This window comes from Ziziphus jujuba, chromosome 10 (genome assembly GCF_031755915.1).
Source record: "Ziziphus jujuba cultivar Dongzao chromosome 10, ASM3175591v1".
Taxonomy (NCBI): Eukaryota; Viridiplantae; Streptophyta; class Magnoliopsida; order Rosales; family Rhamnaceae; genus Ziziphus; species Ziziphus jujuba.
In genome coordinates this window covers 3,283,272-3,300,019 of record NC_083388.1, presented here as the reverse complement: position 1 = coordinate 3,300,019, position 16,748 = coordinate 3,283,272, and the positions used below count along the sequence as shown (strand labels likewise).

The 16,748-nt window shown below is 30.7% G+C and overlaps 1 protein-coding gene and 1 long non-coding RNA gene across 4 annotated transcripts; one reads left to right on the top strand and one right to left on the bottom strand.

Annotated features, from left to right (window-relative positions):
- The first annotated feature begins 4,306 nt into the window (after nucleotides 1-4,306).
- Nucleotides 4,307-6,845, top strand: LOC112490708 (uncharacterized). Of its 3 annotated transcripts, XR_003054892.3 has the most exons (5): nucleotides 4,307-4,594; nucleotides 4,670-4,736; nucleotides 5,805-5,849; nucleotides 6,398-6,468; nucleotides 6,546-6,845. It is a non-coding gene; the product is annotated as an uncharacterized LOC112490708 (long non-coding RNA). The 3 variants fall into 3 exon arrangements; XR_003054891.3 differs by having other exon boundaries at nucleotides 4,311-4,736; XR_007239284.2 differs by lacking the exon at nucleotides 5,805-5,849 and having other exon boundaries at nucleotides 4,317-4,736.
- An 8,979-nt stretch (nucleotides 6,846-15,824) lies between these two features.
- Nucleotides 15,825-16,736, bottom strand: LOC107410272 (receptor-like protein 9DC3). Its single transcript, XM_048468244.2, has one exon. The coding sequence runs from the start codon at nucleotides 16,734-16,736 to the stop codon at nucleotides 15,825-15,827; it is 912 nt and encodes a 303-aa protein (XP_048324201.2).
- Nucleotides 16,737-16,748: the final 12 nt, after the last annotated feature.

The following is a 16,748-nucleotide window of genomic DNA, read 5'->3' as shown; positions in this document are numbered from 1 at the left end:
CTTTTTTTTTTTTTTAATTTCATTGTTGAAATGAGAATTCAAACTCAGGCCCTTGTACTTAACTTCTTGCTTTCTAATTTATAGACTTTTAGAAGTAGAAGATCCTGAATCTGGTTGAGGGGATGAACCATATGGCATGAAAAATATTACAACCTTAATCTACTATAGGCTTTCAAAAAAATAAAAATGAAGAAAAGAACTAAAGAAGGTGTCTGTCTATTGTTAATAAGTTGCTTTTTAGTTTTAGTTTTTTAATTTTTTATCTAACTATATATAATTTGTTTATTTCAATTATGCATAAATAATAATTAGAATTTGTTACATCTAATTAATTGAAAAAAATTACTAAATAGAATAAAATTTCAAATTATGTTGATGTTTTACTATTTTTTTTAAAATGTTATAATATTTTAAAATATCTAATAAACTATTATAGCCGATAACTAACATTTAAAATAAAAGCAAATTACACACGATAAATAAAAACAAAAAACACAAAAAATAATAATAAAAAAAATTATATATTACTTTCTTAAATTCTATCTCGCACTCAATATCAGATAAAGAAAGTGGAAAAATTAATTTAAAAAATAATAATAAAATACAAATTGAAGTTGGGCAAACAAAGTGAAAGGCAGTCAGCCAGATGTTCGTACCATAATCAAGAACCATCTGATGTATTCCTCGGATGGGTGATTGGTGAGCTGCTTTAGCAAAACCGTCACCTTTAGGTCTTAGGAAGTGAATATTTAAATAATCGCCCTCGCTGAATAAATAGGAAGTTAAAATTATGACTCACCGGAAAGAAAGCGAACCCGCTGGCCACCGCAGGTGAAATAAACAGTTGGTTCCAGTGGAGTGGGCCGGTGCTTCGCCGGCGGTAGTGGTAACTGGAAGGAAATGAACGAGCATTTTCTCCTAATTCTTTCCGTTGCGAGTCTGCACCCCTAAATTTTACAACTTTTCTATATTTACCTTCGTATTTATCAAAAATTGCAGTTACACCCCAAATTAGGTTCCCTACCAGCGTCTTTTTACCTTCTACTTTTCAATTTTTTGTTTGTTTCTTTCTTTCTTTTTTCTTTTTTTTTAAATTTGTTTAGCCATTTCCTGTTATCTACCCAAAGATATAATTTCTTCTCCATCGTCTCTTATCCGTACAGGTATCAATCTTTTTGAATAGAATTAATAATATTTCAATTTTTTTTTTATATATATAAAATGTTATTTTCCTAATATAACATTTACATATAATGTGTTGTAGTCAACATATTTAAATAGCAAATGGCTTTTCAACAACTCAAGTTTTGGTCCTATGTTCAGACCCTTGTTTTTGAATCTTCAATTTTTAAATAATTTGTTTTAAGATTGTCGCTGCATGGTCAGTTAATTGATTTTTATGTTAGTATCCTACCAGAGCTTTTGTCATTATAGTGGAATTTCTTTGGCTATTACTTCTATTCAAAAAGATTGAGACCTGTACAGATAAGAGACGATGGAGAAGAAATTTATTGCTTGGAAAATATTAATCTGCTTTACACTTTTAATACGATATTAAAAAGGACAAAGATGGAAAGAGAATGTAATTTCAAATCATATCCGGTATTAAAAGATCTTCCTTTAAATAAAGAAATAAAACATAATGCATAGCAATTGGAAACTTACTTTTAAAAAATTTGAGTTTAATGCGCACAAGTTGGGCTAATAATTAAAATAACCACACTTTAAATTCACTCACTATGAAGTAAGTTAAAGATGTGAATTGCTTGACTTTCAAAACTGCTGCTTATAGAATTAAATTATATTGCACATGTTTTTCACTCTCATTGTTTTTCACCTTGTTATGCCTCCTCTGTTTTATATATTTGTATATCTGAGTGTAAAACCCATGCAACACATGAAATGATGAGAGATGGCTGGAAGATTTATCCTATGTTAATGTCACACAGGATGGTCTTTTCTCAGTATGAACTACTTCCCAACTGTCTCATAATCCAATTAGGGGCATAGTAACGATTGAACTAGTCAATAACACAAATGCAAAAAACAAAAACAGAACAAAACCATAAACAGAAATAAAATAAAGATACACAAAAAAAAAAAAAAAAAAAAAACATTTTGGAATACATAACATATATCATACAGTAGACTTGATAATTTCACCTTTCACCGCACTCTGAGAATTCCTTGACTTTTTCTTCTACCTATTTCAACAATGCGTGCATATAAGCCATCAAGGTGTTCTTGTATAAAGCAGAAAATATCCCATAACTAGTCCATAAACAATCCCACTTGCGTATCCGAATGATATGGCTGTCCAGTTAAATATGCTTTCACGCTTTAAGTCATCTTGTTGTCGGAAGTTTGTCGATGGAGTTGGTTCTAATTCCTCATCACCTCTGCATCTTTTTGTCAATGGAAATCCACGTAGTCCCACATTGCCTTCATATGATTCATTTCCAAATGTATTAAATTGTTGGAAATGAATATATATGTTGTTCGGTATATTGATCAATAATTCTGACTTTGGATTCATTTCTGTAAATTTCTTAGATGTTGATTTGTTTTGAAACTTCAATCTGTCAGTATAGGAGTTGTTGATTTCATTAAATGTGTTGGATTTTTCTTTTGGAATTAACAGAAGGAATGGAGGAGATCCTTTGTCAAATGGCTAAGACTTATTCGACGTGATGATCTTTCCTCATTGACAACTACCTTCAACTGTCTAAGAATTGAATGAGGGGACCTATTGCAGGAAATTCTCAGTTTGATTAATTTCTTAGCAAAAAAGTGAGATTTAAAAGTCAAAGAAAAATCTAATGCCTGATGAATATACATGCTTTTGTTATAAACTGCATGTAAGAATATGCTATTGAAAGTGTGCACACCGGGTTTACTATTTGATTTCATGTAAAATATAATGAATTAATCATGCATACAGACATTCGTTAGCTTGCATATCTTTTATAGTAAAATTATATATATATATATATATATATATATTAATCTGTTTCAAAACGAAAAACAAGTATAAGGTTACAATCCCACATATTTTATCCACATTCCATAATGTGGTGAATGGATAAGGAAGAAAATCAAATAATATCACATCCAATTGGTAATAGAGTGGGAGTATGCATTTAATGAAAGAAGACAAGTAATAGACTATCGAAACTACCATCAACGAAAGTAGGTTGACCCATTAAAATTCTCCATACATATATTGGTAGTCATAACCCTCTGCCAACGTCAGTGGCTCTTGTTCTTAGACTTTTATAATATCCTTCGATACGTGTGTATATATATATATATATATTGATAAAATAATCTCCTTTAATATGACTCGTAGTATATAAGAGCAAATAAATAAATACAATAGTTTATAAATTTATTTTCAGAAATTATGCCAATTATAAACAAAATTATTTATTTTATTTTATCAATAAAAAGAAAAAAAAAAGCAAAAGGAACTTTGATATATCGTATGTTTTATTAATTTATATTTTGTTTTTTTTTTAAACTTTGATATATCATATGTTTTATTAATTTATGTTGTGTTATTTATTTTTTGTTTTTACAATTTCGATAATCAATTTCATAATAAATCATGTTCATGGTATAAATATTGAAATATATACCTAACAAAGTCTAACCAGAGTTGAAATGTAATATGACCTTGGTCTATTTCTTACTTTTCTTTTTCTTTTCTTTTTTTCTTTTTTTTTTTGGGTTGATATATGATCTATTTCTTACTTGAGTTACTTGATTATGCAAAAGATGTGTCCATCCAACATTTTAAGTGAAAAAATAATAACAAAATCAGCGTGTTGAGAGGTGAAAAGCATTTCTATCTTTTTAATCTTAAATTTTCTGAATCCAATATGATAAATAAAGTAATTAATTAATTAATTAATTAATCAATCAATCAAACAGTTTTCAATACGTAAATGTGCATGATATGCTGATATCGTCAAACGGTAAGTCAACTTTCAATGGATGCATGTCAGTGTCCCCACGCTAAGTGCCTTGATATTCCCGAAATTAACTGGTTTTCAAAATGTTTTTTATTTTTCTTTTATATATATAGTTTTTAATAATTAATTTCTTTCTTCAGATATTTATTAATTTGTCCCCACGACTTTGACAATTCAAAAACAAAATTGTTCGTCAAGTTCTTTAACATTTTTACAGTGTTTTAACCTTTTTTAAAGACAATTTACAATTTAAAAAAAATCAAGCAGAAAGAAGAAACTATAAATGCAAACTTGGAAAGAGAATAACATTGAGAAATAAATAGGCTGTCCTCCATGTATGGTCAACAAGTGGCATCGTACGACCACGTATCGATACCGGTGGAGGAAAGAGGGAAAGTATTGGACATTTGACTTTTTGAGGGAGTGAAGAAAGCAAAAAGACAAACAAAACCCTCCCTTCCCTTTTAAGAGGAAGAAGAGTTCCAGCATGATGGGGTATGGTCCGTAATTTTGATGGCTGGCCGCTATGGATCCCACAGGTTCCAGAAAGTCCAAGATGGCCACTGATTCCATGCAGGTCTGCCAAGGCCTGGAGATGTTCCCCTCACTGAACAAAAAGGGTTCCTACTTCTTTATATTTTTAACTTTTGGAACTTTTTGTTTTCTTGCTGTTTTTTTATTATTGGTGTATGTAGGGAGGGAGTGCCTCATCATCTAAAAGTGGAATTCACTTCTAAAGAGCTTCTGGATTCTGCTATTCCCGTAAGTTTTAAACCCACTGGTTTGTTTCTTTCCCTTATGAAATTTGTGTCTTTGTGGGGTATATGATTTAGTAATGGCATAGTTACGTTATGAGTCTCTTTACCCTTATTTTACTCTCACCCATATCTCAAATGTAGATGAAAATGGTTTAAATTTTTGGTATTTAAAGTAAAAATATTGCGTTTGCCTATAGAAATTTAGACGTTTCCAAATTCTAATACCTGCAGGTTGTTCTGGCTGTTTATGATCTGTGTTACTAGTTTGAAGTTTGAGGCTTTCTTGAGTTTCAGCGAAGGAAGACGTTGGTGTTGTTTTCCTTGTATTAATCTTTGAATTGCTCCCACTAAGATTAGGAAAGGGGTAAAAGGTATTTTCAGGGGTAGAATTTCCCTTTTAGGATTTAAGAAACCAGATACTGACCTCCTTTTTCTTTTCTTGGGGGGTGTCATGGAGCAGGTCTGTTTTGTGTATAGGTAGTGTTTGCTGTGTTGGACATAATGATGTCATATATTGTAGTTGAGAAAGTTGAACCAGTGCAATCAGCAGGCATGGCTTATTTTAACTGCTTAAAGATAGATATCATCTTTTGTTCTTGTTATGTTGTCCCTGTTGTAATCCTTTAATTACGAAAAAGATGCAAAACTAATAAAAAACAAAGAGAAACAAAAAGTACGAAAATTGAGAAGAAAAATATGTATTATTTATTCTAAAATTGATACATAATAAAAACTTCTCTAAAATTCTCTCTTAGAGTATTGTCTCTAATATGTGTTATGTATTACAAGATTGAAATTAAGCATATATTTATAATGCTCTCTGGGGTTGAAAACTCTAATGGATCAGGCTTTAGAAGAAAAGGCTAGACCTCTATAGTTCCGGCTTGATTTCAACAGTTATGGATTTTACAGTTTGTGAAAGCTAATATTTTTTTCACTGTGTTTTTGTTTTTCCATGCAACCTTTTATTTTTTTTATTTTCATTTTTTCTTTCTAATTCCTATTGTAAATCTATTTATGCTACCATTTAATTAAGTTGCTTTTGTAATTAACTCAATATATGGATTTTCAGCTCATAAACGACATCTTGTCTCACAACTGCTTGCCACTCATATAGGTGATTCTATAAATTCGGCAATCTCATTGTTGCTTTTTATTATGCTGGAAAGTGTTAGACTGGATTCTACATTTTCACTCTGTACTAAATAATGAATTGACATGAAGTTGTGATCTTCTAGCTTTTTTATGAATTAGAAAAAAGAGCAAGAAGTTAGATACAACCTGGTTTCAAGTATTTTCAGGCATTGCATGGCTATATTTCAGTACTCCAGCCAAGCATACCCCTTACTAGATTTTCCATGTGAAAAGGTGTCTTTCTTTTTGCATGGTTGTTATATTTTTCTGGTTTTACATCTGAGGCTACTATCAAGTATCAATATTCTCTCTCTCAGACACAAAGCATGATGGCTATTTTAAAATAAATACATGTTTTATTGAACTTCTTAATCATGCATAGGCTAGTTCTCAGTGATCGTGTGGAATTTCTATGGGCAGTTATGGTTTTCCAGTTATACTTAAAGTTTGTATGTTTCCATATATGATTGCATTTATTCATTTTGTCTGTCTATTTGATTGCTTCTTGTTGTATATGTTCACTTTATTCAGGCTCTTGCAAGTTTATTTCTTCTAGAAGATTATAGCCAGAAACTATGAAGATTACTCAAGTAACCCTACAGGTAAATTGATTCGTTATTTTCAAATTTTTGTATATGACTGTTTGTTTAGATACTTTAACCATCACCATGTCTTATAGGAAATAAAGAACCACGCCATTGGCTGGAGTTCGAAAGCAATGAGACAAGTCATAGCTATGGCCATCTTAAAGGCACTGATCTAGTAGCTACAAAAGGAATCCATCCAAACAATCATAGAAAAGTAGGTCACCAACATATTATCTATAGTCGTCATTGAAATCTGTGATAGTAAATTAATAAACCTAAAAACAAAGTGTGTGCATATATATATGTATATATATAAATATCTCTATGTATATTAAATATATAAACAATATATAAATAATTATAGTGAGATAAAGAAGAAGCACTCACAAGTATTTTGTTTGTATTATAATTTCAAATAAAATTGATCTTTATATAATGATCAAGGCTAGAGTTGAACTCTCTTTCCTTAAAACAATATTTGCTCTGCTACGGTGCTCACAGTTTACAGCGATTGTCTCACAGGACACAACGATCTTTTCTCTGAATAGTAGCACTCCAAATTCAAAGAACTACGAACCAAACAAAGTTTCAATTCTCTCTACTTACACGTTTGTTAATTATTTTCATGTTCCTTCAACAATAGTCCCATATGGTATTTATAGATTTCAGAAGGATATTAGGAAGGGATATGATGTTTCAGATAGATATATTGTTTCAAGAAAAGACATATTATTTTAAGAGAGGACACACTGTTTCAAGAAGACACATTATTTTAAAAGGAGAAAACACATTGATTGGGAAAAGACACAACTCTTACAGATGAAACGATGTAAGTTGCAACTTTCTGTCAAAAGTCATAATGTTTCAGAAATAATTTTTTATTCATTATAAATTTCTAACAATCCCCCACATGAATAAAAATTAACACATTTAGAGACAATTCACTCGAAAAGAAATTGCTTTAGGAAAGATAGCTTTTGGCTTTGAATCTTCCTTAGTAACAACCTATCTGATTTACAAGCTAATAAGTGAACATGATGTTTTGAACTTTTAGCCGTTGTTGTAAACCAAGACAACAAAATTCAGACAATCACTCTCCTAAATATTGTTGGTTCTTTCGGTTGTGTTCATTTTAGCCCTGAACATTCTTGATTTTTCATGAGTGCTTTTAAGATTTCAAGCCTATAAAAATTCTCATAGAAGCGGCCCCTTCACACTCATATAGGTGACTTCCTATTAAGAGTTTCATGTAAAAATTCCATTTGAATTTCCAAAGTATAGGAGTCATTAAAAGCAATGCTAATCCTAACACACATTACAGGCAACACTAATTATCATAGAAATGGGTAAAGTTATATAACTCTTAGTGTTCTTGTAGAGTCAGTCAAGATTCGGTTGTCCCTTTGAATCTAGATCTTAGGATCTCTAGTCAACGAGGTAGGGTTGCCATCAAGACAACTCAAAATTAATGGTTTTAGTCTCATTCCCCTCGATGAATAGTAAACTTACTCCTTTATTAAACCTTTAGTAAGCGGATCCGCAAGATTATCTTTAGATTTCACATAATCTATAGATATTATTCCATTTGAGAGCAACTATTTTATAGTATTATGTCTTCAACGTATATATCGAGATTTACCATTATAATTTTGGCTTTGTACTCTTCCAATAGCAGATTGACTATCGCAATGTATGGAAATAGTAAGTAGAGGTTTTGACCATCTTGGAATGTCCTCTAGAAAATTCGAAGCCATTCCGCTTCTTCTCCAGCTTTATATAAAGCAATAAATTCATATTCTATTGTGGACCTTGCAATACAAATCTGCTTGGAAGATTTCCAAGATATTGCTCCACCTCCAAGCATAAAAATATATCCACTAGTGGATCTTGAATCATTTGAGTCAGATATCCAATTAGCATCATTGTATCACTTAAGTACAGCAAGATATATTGTATAATGTAATCCATAATCCATGGTAGTCTTAGATGTCTAAGAACTCTAATTGTTGCCGTCCAATGATCTTTACTCGGATTTCTTGTGTACCTACTTAATTTGCTAACTGAGTAAGCTATATCTGGTCTTGTGTAACTCATAACATACATTAGACTACCAATGATTTGAGAATATTCTAATTGTGATACACCATTGTCATGATTTTTATATAATGGAAAGTTTGGATCTATTGGTGTTTTTGAAATTCGAGCGCTGTCTTTGTCATATATATTAAGCAACTTTTCACTATAATGCTTTTAAGGCAGAACAAAATCATCTTGTGTTCTAAAAATTTTAATTTCTAGAATAACATCTGTGATACCTAAATCTTTCATCTCAAATTTACTAATCAAAATTTTCTTAGTAGCTTGAATTATTTCTTTAGTGCTACCAATAATGAGCATATCATCTACATAAAGACATATAATGACATAACCATATTTAGTGTCTTTCTCATAAACACATTTATCACATTCATTTATTCTAAATCCGTTTGACTTCATTACATTGTCAAACTTTTGATGCCATTGTTTTGGAGCATGTTTTAAACCATACAATATTTTACAAGTCTACAAACTTTATTTCTATTTCTAGGAGCTACAAATCCTTCAGGTTGTTCCACGTAAATCTCCTCATCTAATTCACCATTTAAAAATGCCATTTTTTACATCCATTTGATGTATTTCTAAATTTTTTAATGCGGCAATAGCAATTAACATTCGAATAGATGTAATTCTCGTAACTGGTGAATATGTATCAAAATAATCTACACCTTCTTTTTGTTTGTAGCCCTTTGCCACTAATCTGGCCTTATATTTATCAATTGATCCAGCAACTTTCATCTTTTTCTTAAAGATCCACTTGCAACCTAAAGATTTGCTTCCAGGTGGAAGATCTACTAATTCCTATGTATGGTTTTGCATGATGGACTCAATTTCATTATTAATTGCTTCTTTCCAATAAGGAGCTTCGAGTGTAGACATTGCTTCTCTAAAATTCTTTGATTCAGTTTCTAACATGTAAGTTAAAAATTCCATACCAAAAGATTTTGAAATTTTCATTCTTTTACTACGTCTTGGCTCACTGTCTATTTCTTCTTGATTTTCATTCTCACCATAAGTTCTTTTTGAAGAACTTGGATTATGTGTCATTTTACAAAGAAATACATTTTCATAAAAGTATGCATTTCTAGATTCAATAATTGTATTAACATGCATGTTAGAAATTTTAGATTTATACACAAGGAATCTATAAGCATTACTATTAATTGCATATCCAATAAATATACAATCAACAGTTTTAGGTCTTATATTAATTCTCTTAGGATCAAGTATTATTACTTTAGCAAGACACCTCCACACTTTCAAGTATTTATAGGAAGACTTTCTTCCTTTTTATAACTCATCAGGCATCAAATTATATTTCTTATGAGGTATTTTATTAAGAAGCAAATTTGTAAAAAGTAAAGCTTCCTCCCATATATTTTAAGGTAAACCAGAACTTATTAACATAGCATTCATCATCTCTTTTAAAGTTCTAATTTTGTGTTCTGCAACACCATTGGATTGGGGTGAATATGGAGCAGTGGTTTGATGAATAATTCCATGTTCAAAACAAAATAAATCAAAAGGAGGATCATATTCACCACCTCTATCGCTTCTTAACACTTTAATCTTTTTACTAAGTTGATTTTCAACTTCATTTTTATAAAGTTTAAATGCTTCCAAAGCCTCATCTTTGGATCTTAATAAGTACACATAACAATAACGTGTACAATCATCAATAAATGTGATAAAATATTTTTTACCACCTCTTGTTTGCACAAATTTTAAATCACATATATCAGTCTAAATTAAATCTAAAGATTGAGTATTTATATTAATAGTATGAAAATGTGTCTTTGTTAATTTAGATTCAACACACGTTTCACATTTATAATCTAAATCAATATCAAAATTTTGTATTAAATTTAAATTAATTAATCTTTTCATAGTAATAACTAACATGTCCTAATCTACCATGCCAAATATTAGAAGACTCAATCAAATAAGCAGAATTATTAATATTATTATTAATAGTAGGCATCACAGCCATTATATTAAGTTTAAAGAGCCCATCGCTCAAATAATCTTTACCCACGTACATACCCCATTTTGAAAGTACAAATTAATCGGACTCAAAGACCAACTTAAAACCATTTTTAATAAGTAATGATCCAGACACAAGATTTTTACTAATATCAGGAACATGTAACACATTTGTAAGGGTAACTTCTTTTCCGGCTATCATCTTAAGTATAACCTTTCATTTTCCTTCAACTTTAGAAGTAGAAGAATTTCCCATGAATAGTTGTTTCTCCTCATGATTTGGATTTTGATAAATGGTGAACATATTCTTGTCAGAACATATATGGCGAGTAGCCCCAGTGTCCAATCACCATGACCTCGGATTCCCTATCAAGTTTGCTTCAGAAACAACAGCAGATAGATTCATCTCATTAACATCATTGGAAAGATTTTCAATTACAGTGACATTGGCATGAAAGGTCTTTCTCTTTTTGTTTTCTTGAACTTTACGGTTACAACAATCTTTAGCGCGATGCCCCGGCTTGTCACATACAAAACATTTGCCATTGAACCTTTTAGATTCACCGCCATTAGACCCTCCATTGGAACTTTGATTTTCAAATTTCCTTTTCTTGTTCTTGTTGATCTTATGTCTTTGTTCCACTACATTTGCCTTGCTCTCCATCGAATTTCTATTTTTATTTTCAGAAAATCGATTATCTTCTTCTATTCTCAATCTCATAATTAAATCCTCAAGCCTCATCTCTTTACGTTTATGTTTCAGATAATTTTTGAAATCCTTCCAAGATGGTGGCAATTTTTCAATCACCGCAGCCATTTGGAAAGACTCACTAATTTCTATTTTTTCAACATGTATTTCATGAAAAATGAGTTGGAGCTATTGGAATTGATTTATGACACTCTTTGAATCAATCATTTGAAAATCCAAAAATTTACCAACAATGAATTTCTTCGTGCCGGCATCTTCCATTTTATATTTTTTCTCCAAAGATTGCCATAAATCTTTTGCAGTTTTAACACTACTATATACACTATATAGTGTGTCACTTAAACCATTGAAAATATAATTTTTACATAGAAAATCCGAATGGTGCCATGCATACACCACTGCTACCGTTTGAGTATTAGACTCATTTTCATTAAGAACGGGAGCAACCTCAATGAGAAATTTAGCTAGGTTCAAAGTAGTAAGATAAAATAACATTTTTTGTTGCCATTTTTTAAAATCAAAACCACCAAATTTCTCTGGTTTCTCAGCATGCCTCAAATATGTAGGCAAAGTAGTGAGAGGTAAAGATGCACTAGATGCCATTTCTATAAAATAGAATATATTACCAAATAATTACTAATTAAGCAAGAAATAAACTAAACAAATAATTTATCTATGAGACAAAATTAAAATATGGAACAATGTATGTACAAAATAAATATTTGCAAATATAAATATTTAACTTTCACTGTAGTACTTAAAAAATAAACTTTATATATAAATACTTGATAAAATATGTGAATATATATATGTAATATAACAAACAAAGAACACGTAAATATACATATTAGATGTATATAAACACAGAACATGTAACTAAACACAGGCACTGCACGCAAGTATAAATTAAATGAATATTAAATATAATATATGTTTAATATATCTATTAATATATAATATATATTAAATATTATCTAATACCTACAACCGGACAAAAAATATGGATATATAAAAACAAGTACGCAAACAAGTGAAATAGAAATAAGAGTAGGAGTTATAATTAGACTAGAATTGTATGTGTGTTATTATATCAAGTAATAATATATATATATATCAAAAAAGTGATAAAGAAGATATTCATGTAAATATGGATAAACTTTCTTTAACTTCACTAAATAATTAAACGTATATATAAACAACGCATAAAACCTAACGTTTGAAAGAGATTATTTTACTAATATAATATTGTCTTAAGATTGTTAGTAAATTAATAAACCTAAAAACAAAGTGTGTATATATATATATATATATATATAAATATCTCTATGTATATTAAATATATAAACAATATATAAATAATTATAGTGAGATAAAGAATAAGCACTCACAGGTATTGTGTTTGTATTATAATTCCAAATAAAATTGATCTTTATATAACTATTGAGGTAAGAGTTGAACTCTTTTTTCTTAAAATAATATTCACTCTGCTACGATGCTCACAGTTTACATTGATTGTCTCCAGGATACAACAATCTCTTCTGTGAGTAGTAGCCCTCCAAATTCAAAGAACCACGAACCAGACAAAGTTTCAATTCTCTCTACTCACACGTTCGTTAATTATTTTCCTGTTCCTTCAACAATAGTCCCATATGGTATTTGTAGACTTCAGAAGGATATTAGAAAGGGATATGATGTTTCAGACAGATATATTATTTCAAAAAAAGACATATTATTTTAAGAGAGGATACACTATTTCAAAAAAAGACATACTGTTTCAAGAAAACACATTGTTTCAAAAAGAGAAAACACATTGATTGGGAAAACACACAACTCTAACAGATGAAAAGATGTAAGTTGCAACTTTCTGTCAAAAGTCATAATGTTTCAGAAATAATTTTAATTTTTATTCATTATAAATTTCTAACAATCTGTAGTAAAGAATAATTTTATAGTGTACTTTATATTCTGAGATATTTTATTTTTCCTTCTTGCACCATTGTGCCTTGATTCAATAAAATCCTTGACAAATAGACTGTAGGGTGGTTTGGATAGAGGTTTGCATAGTTTGTGTAAATATATCATAATCATATATACCAGGAGAAGCTATTGAAAATGTAAAACTAAGTGAAGAGTCGTCGCTCATCAGGTAGGAATTTTGCTAAAGACATAACAATTATTTCGAAGTTATTTTCTAAAAATAAAACCCTGTTGACTATCATTAATACAAATTACATTGTTAGGGAATTGTGAAAACAAAGTATATTTTGCTCTGAAAAGTCTAATTATTTTGTTTGCATGAAATTAATCTGGCAGCAATTCTATGACTAGACTACATGAATGTGAAGTGTCAAGGCAGATGTAAAAATTTATTGCTAGCAGAAACGAAGTTTATTTCGGTTGCCAACATTATTTGGATGGGACATAAATTTTGTTGGTGCAAAAGAATCCATACTAAGTACAGCCTTATTGCTGTTTATATTTATATTTTCTGAATTTTCTTCCTGTTCTGTGTTTGCTTTTGTCTATTCAACTACTTTTTGCATGCAAACGTATTATTAACCTATCACCTCGTTCACATTGATCATCAAACATAACGGGCAAATCAGATGATGTATGGTCCAAACAGGTGGTTGAACCAGCTGTGAAAATTGTGAGATCTTTGCTTAATCATGATTCTAATTCAGTGCCTGACGAGGCTCCAAATGCCATTGGAATGGAAGTTCTCAGAAAAGACTTGTGGACTCGGTGTGTATGTGAGGTCAGCAATGCTTATCAATTTTTACTTGTCTTTATTTTGGAGTAAATGGTTTTGAAGATGATGATACTGTTGAATTAAATTAATATTTGTGGACTTGACATAATCAATTACTCACTTACAGGGCATATTTATGCCATTAATGAGACTGGCTTATTTTATTATTTTGTAGTAGGGCCCTTGGTCACACACTCTCTATAAGACTCTAGTTGGCCCATTGGACTGGAGGACCAACTCTCTTAATAAGCCCAATGACTTATCCATATTTTTCCTAGTATAATTATATTATCAAATTATTATGATTTTATGTGTGTCAAAATTAATGGATAAGTCTGACTTGCAGAGACTATTTAAAGGTCTAGGGCAAGCAAACAATTGATGCCATACGGTATTTTGATATTAGGGTTTTCAGAGATCTGAGAGTGGTTTGAGAGTAGTGTGTCCATAGGCACTACTTTACATTATTTTCTATTTTGCAGGATTAAAGATCTAATTTATCAATGGCTGCGTTTGGAGGTTAGTAAATTATGACTTATGGAATTTATTATGTATATTTAGATCCATAAAAATCTAACAGATACTGTATAAAGTAGGCATGCTTATTAGTTTCCTGTTAAGCAAATGAATGGGAACAACACATACAAGGTCAAGTTGCGTTGAAAACGAGTGTCTCATCTACGAAAATCTAAAGGATTCTCAAGAACAGGTTAGCAAGAGCAACACCAGCATTGTCTAGCCCAGGTTAGAGATTTGTTTTCAATATCATATAACACTTCAGTTTTTGCTAAAGCGGGTAGAAAAATCAAAGAGAGATAACTCATGTTTTGATATGAATTTACTTTTGGCATGTAACAGGGATGGTTCCAACAATGCGTATGAACCAATGGAAGTTCAATAGAAATTTATCAAATATTTCAACATATATCTTAATTTCATTGGAATTACATGATGCGTTGGCGCCTTGGTCTTTAAGACCTCAAGGAACTTGAAGATACAGTAAAACAGTGTATGAAGATATACTTTAACAATTGAAAATCTTAATTTCTTTTTTGATGAATTGTAGATATATTTGAATATATTTCAATGTGATCAACATTTAACAATTCCTTCTATGAAATGAACTTTGGTCTTAAATTTTAAGACCCTCCATTTTGAATTTTCAATATGTAACTGATAAGATTGGTATACATGGTCAGTCAATTTGAAATTAGAATAAAAAAAACGAAAATTGAGGTATTTTGTAGTTGAACAGTCAGAAATAACATGGACTTCATGCCATTGGAAAGTCTTAAATCTGCTTTTTAAATCAAAAGAAAGGAAAGGGAGTATTTTCTTAAATCATGTCTCTGGTATTGGAAATTCTTTCTATAAATTATGAAGAACAAATTAAAACATTATAAAGCAAATGAAGAGTACTTTAAGAACAATAATTATAAGTGCAATTTGGGCTGAAAATTTTCCACTCATTAAATTATCTAACCTCAAATAAAGGGCTTTATAGCTAATAGGAAAAACTTAATGTGCGTACCTCCTCTGTTTTGTATATTTGTATTCTAAGTATACAACCCATGCAACACATGGGGTGATGGTCTATATAACGTTAATTAACTTATGTCCCATCCAAAGAAATTAGGCTTTACCAAAAATAGATTTAGAAGATGGCTGAAAGATGGCCTCTTGAGTATGAACTACTTCCCAACAGTGTCACAATTCAATGAGATCCCTAATTTTGAAAATTAAGCTTGTCTTTAATGTTAATCTTGAATTTGAGTCTATAATATTCAATTTTTTTTTTTTTTTTTTTGGTCAACCATGTATGGAAACTAGTCAAATAGTACAAATGAAAAACAAAACGAAACCAAAAACAGAAAGTAAGAGAAAGACACGCTTTGCTTCTTGTTGGAAGTTTATCAGTGGAGGTGGTTCTAATCCCTCATCATCTCTGCATCTGTTTGTCAATGGAAATCCACAAAGACCCATATTGCCTTCATATGATTCATTTCCAAATGTACCAAATTGTCTGCGTTTTGGTATAGGTCCGGTAAGATTATTCCATGAAAGGTCTAAGTATGAAAGAAATGTTAAATTTTCCAGTTCAATAGGAATCTCTCCACTGAGATGGTTGTAAGAAAGATCCAACCATTCAAGACCGGTCAGTTGACCTGTAGATGCTGGGATTTGACCTGTAAAACTGTTATGAGATAAACTCAAGCTACTGAGAGATTTGAGCTCTCCAATTACCTTTGGTATCTCTCCTTCAAACTTGTTGTATGATAAATCAATGGCTGCAAATGGTGTGAACATTTTCACCATTTCAATATCTGATCCCTTCATGGTCGAAGAACCATCAAGACTCGAGTATTTCTCATCACTTTGTGATCCACTGACATTCATCATGGCTTTGAAATTTTCAATATATCTAGTTGGAGGACCATTGAAATTGTTCCTTGACAGATCAAAAATTTTCAACTTGGAGAAGAGATTCTTATTTGCATTGGAACCTCTGACATCACCATGAAACTTATTGGAGCGCAGAACAAGAAGCTGCAATTCTGCAAGACTTTCCAACCACTGAGGAAATATATCATCTAACTTGTTACTGCCAACGTCTAAGACTTGCAATTTAGAGCAGTTGAGCAAAGACAATGGTAATGATCCTCCAATCTTGTTTCCATTCAAGCTGAGCCTTCTCAAGTTGGATCCAAATGCTTCAGGTATTGTGTCTTCAAATCTATTCATCCTTAGATTCAG

Bases quoted from the DNA above. Each gene is read 5' to 3' on its own strand.
- LOC107410272 (XM_048468244.2), bottom strand. From the start codon at position 16,736: ATGAATAGATTTGAAGACACAATACCTGAAGCATTTGGATCCAACTTG.